The sequence below is a fragment of the Choristoneura fumiferana genome, chromosome 8 (assembly GCF_025370935.1).
Source record: "Choristoneura fumiferana chromosome 8, NRCan_CFum_1, whole genome shotgun sequence".
In the NCBI taxonomy this organism is placed as follows: domain Eukaryota; kingdom Metazoa; phylum Arthropoda; class Insecta; order Lepidoptera; family Tortricidae; genus Choristoneura; species Choristoneura fumiferana.
The window spans coordinates 1656297-1660037 of record NC_133479.1 but is presented as its reverse complement, the minus strand read 5'-3'; the positions used below and the strand labels follow the sequence as shown (position 1 = coordinate 1660037).

The 3741-nt window shown below is 45.0% G+C and overlaps 1 protein-coding gene across 1 annotated transcript; it reads right to left on the bottom strand.

Moving 5' to 3' along the window:
* Window positions 1-758: 758 nt before the first annotated feature.
* LOC141430197 (netrin-1-like) lies at window positions 759-1856 on the bottom strand. Its single transcript, XM_074090791.1, has one exon. It carries the CDS (start codon window positions 1782-1784, stop codon window positions 759-761), a length of 1026 nt encoding a protein of 341 aa, XP_073946892.1. The 5' UTR covers window positions 1785-1856.
* Between the last annotated feature and the right edge of the window lie 1885 nt (window positions 1857-3741).

The window sequence follows — 3741 nt, the reverse complement described above, 5'->3', positions numbered from 1 at the left end:
CGTCGGGTGTACCGACATTTTAAAACATATCACTCGAAAATGGCATCCGAAAATCCGAAAGTGGTATTAGTACCCAATTTGAAACACGAGTAGAACTTTTCAACTAGTCGAAAATAGTATCTATTGACGCAATTACATAGTTTTTTACCTACTTCGAATGTTGTTTTCGATAGGATTTTGAAACCGATCCCTTTGCGTGACTTTCTGCGGAAATACATATTTGCGGGGCATCTTTTTGCCATTGTTGACATTTCCACGACCTCTGGTAGAGTCAAAATAAACGTACCTATACCAGGGCCCATTCACAAAAGAAACTTTCGATTCTGATTTGATTAAAGACTATACTCTCACTAATTTATTCTTAATAATTTTATATTAAACTAGCCGATACCCGCGACCCTTATAGCTATCCCGCAGGAACTATGCAATTTTCCGGGATAAAAACTATCCTTTATCCTTCTCCGGGACTCAAACTATCTGTGTGCCGGATAAACAGATTTTCATCTAAATCGGTTCAATGGTTACTTACAAACTTTTGCATTTATAATATTAGTGAGATATCATTTTGTTACACTATTTTATTTTTTCAATGACAATACAATACGATACAGCATAAAAATGAATAAGGTACGGTAACCTAAGATAAGCTACTTATTGTAATATTTAATTTTCAGTATAAGTAGCAGTCTTTAGCTGAAAGTTAAGCAACTCATCAAGTGTAGAATGTGTATGAGAAACCAATAACACCATTAATTAAATCAGAAAACAATCGTACCTTTGCATTCGTTGGCGTCTCTAGCCGTGGCTCGTCCCCAGGGCCGGTCGAAGTGGAACGGCTTGCATCGCTCGCAGTCCCGGCCAGCCGTGTTGTGCCGGCATTCGCAGGACAGCTGCTGCGTGGACCCTTCCTCGTCCTTCATCGGCACGCAGCGCGAGGCGTGTCCGTTGCACTTGCACCGACCACCCACCGCAAAGTCCGACACCGCGTAGTGCTGCGTCCCAGCCGCCGCCTGCTTCTTCGGATCAACCTCATCCCCCTCGCTCATCATGTGCAAACGATTAAAAACAACCCGAACATCCGTAGCAGTCACCCAATCTTGGAGCACAGGGGATATATCAAAGTTAGCGGCGCTCGGGCGACCCTCTAAAGTACTGAATGCCAGCCGCGCTCCGCCCGCATTCTCCCCGGCCAGACGATGCGAATCCGAACACCTAGCCTCCTGCTCGTTGGCGGAGGTCACGGTAGCCTTATTAGGCCTCCCGTACACCCGCCGGCACTGGCTCGAGTAAAACTGAAAAGGCTGCCAGGTCGTGCCGTGATCAGCGCTCTTGTAGATCGCTACGGAATCCGGCCGCGCCGCTTTAGGACAAAATTGGAGGCTCACGTACGTCAACTCGTATTTTTTACCCAAGGAAAGTGTTAAAGAGACGTTGTCGGGAGGGGAGTCGTAGGAAGCTGGAGCTAAGGCGGCGGATCGCCAGCAAGTAGCGTCGTGAGCGTTGTTGAGGTCGGTGAGGTAGTTAGGAGCATTGCGGCGGTCGGAGCGAGCGGCGTCGCAGACTCGGCAGGCGTTCTCTGGTATCTGGTCTCCGGGAGGGTCGCAGAGGCGTTCGGGGCCTCGCCTGCCGCAGATGGAGGAGGCGGCGACGGGGGCTCCGAAGGCGGCGTTGACGAAGTCGGGGATGCACCGGCGGGGGCGGCCGTCCTCGTAGCAGGGGTCGGGCGGGGCGGCGGCGAGGGCGAGCGCCGCGGTGGCCAGCAGGGCCACGGCGCGGGCGGGCATGGTCACTCACTCGCGTAAAGTTTGCTCGGGCTGCGGGGAATGCCGACGTGTGGACAGGTCGGGCGCCGCGCGCGGACTGACGCGGGGCGCGGCGGCACCAAAGCGCGCTCTGCCAGTGAAAGTTCTTTTTTTCACGCACACGATCTGTTTGGGATTTGAGTTTTATAGCTTTTTCTGTTAATAAAGGGATTTTTACCAGTGTTTGTTGGGGTGTGCGGTGTGTTGACGGAGAAGTTTTGTTGTTTAGACAATGTAGAGTCAGTACGTATATACCTACTCGTATTATACCTACACAATGTACATAGGGCATTCAATAAATCCTCTGACTGTATATTTAGTTGCGGAAAACTGCGATAAATTATTCTTCTTATTTTTAAATATATTCTGATTTAATTCGTTGAAAATGATTTCTGCTTTCTTTGTTCAATAAGCCCATCAATTCTCTATCATGAATATTATTAAGTTTTACTAAAATTTCCGTTATTAGATAGATTTAATTATATTATATCCAATACTCTTCATTTACCTGCCTACAGATAGCATAAAAAAGCTTTATACATAGTTCACTAATACCGTTTGTGTGTGTATCTGTCTGTCTGTATGTGGCACCGTAGCTCTAAAACGGGTGGATCGATTTGAATGCGGTTTTTTTTATTTGATAGCAGGTTTTCTAGCGATGGTTCTTAGACATACTTTATCAAAATCCGTTCAGGTTTTTTAAATATTGAACTTTGAAGTGACAAAGCCGGGGGTTTTCCAATTTTTTGTTGATTAGTTTACATAAATGAAAGCCTAAAAATTTTAAACTATTATAAAGATATACTAGTGTATGACGTCACATGTAAGTAGAGCCATACGTACTGTATAGAGAAAAGCGTTTTAGAAAGAGACTTAATTACAGTTTTTTAATTACTATGAATTCAATTGCCAGCATAATCCTACTGACTGTATTTTTGTTCTTCGTTGAATATTGACTTTATATATTTTCTTAATATTACATAGACTATGGCAAATTCAGGAGCGGAAATGGCGGAAGGAAATTAGTAAAAGATCTATAAGAGTAAATCATCTCAGCCTATATATGTCCCACTGCTGGGCACAGGCCTCCTCTCAGAACAAGAGGGCTTGGGCCATAGTTCCCACGCGGGCCCAGTGCGGATTGGGAACTTCACACGCACCATTGAATTGCTTCGCAGGTTTGTGCAGGTTTCCTCACGATGTTTTCCTTCACCGCAAAGCTCGTGGTAAACTTCAAATGTAATTCCGCACATGAATTTCGAAAAACACAGAGGTGCGAGCCGGGGTTTGAACCCACGACCCTCTGCTTGAGAGGCAATAGGTCAAACCACTAGGCCACCACGGCTTCGAGAGTAAATAAAAGATGATATTTTGTAATTTTCGACACTTAATTTTTTACTAGCAACTGTGTTGCCTGTAGTCTTTCAACAGAATACGATACGAGGGCTTGGGCCATAGTTCTCACGCGGGCCCAGTACGTATTGGGCACTTCACACACCATTGTATTGCTTCATAGGTTAGTCCAGTTTTCCTTCACTATAAATCTCGTGGTAAATCACAAATATAATTTCACACGTGAATATCGAAATGCTGGGTGCGACCCCGGATTAAAACCCACGATCCTCTGCTTGAGAGGGCATAAGTAAAACTAGTTTATTTATGTATGGAACCTTTAAATAATCAATTTAACTATTATTTCCTAATCGCCATCTGTGTAACTTTTTCATAACTTTGACCCAACCCCTGTCACAGACGTCAACAAACTACAGTGTACTGTTTAGTACGACTTCGCAATTAACATCCAAACGTTTTTAGCGACGTAAGTATAGGCATAAGTTTGGTTTTAATATGAGCTACCATGAAAGTACATCCGTTCGTTTAGTACGGCGTCCGGTTAGTACGACGTAATATCGCGGTCCCTTGGCCGTATGTATGTATG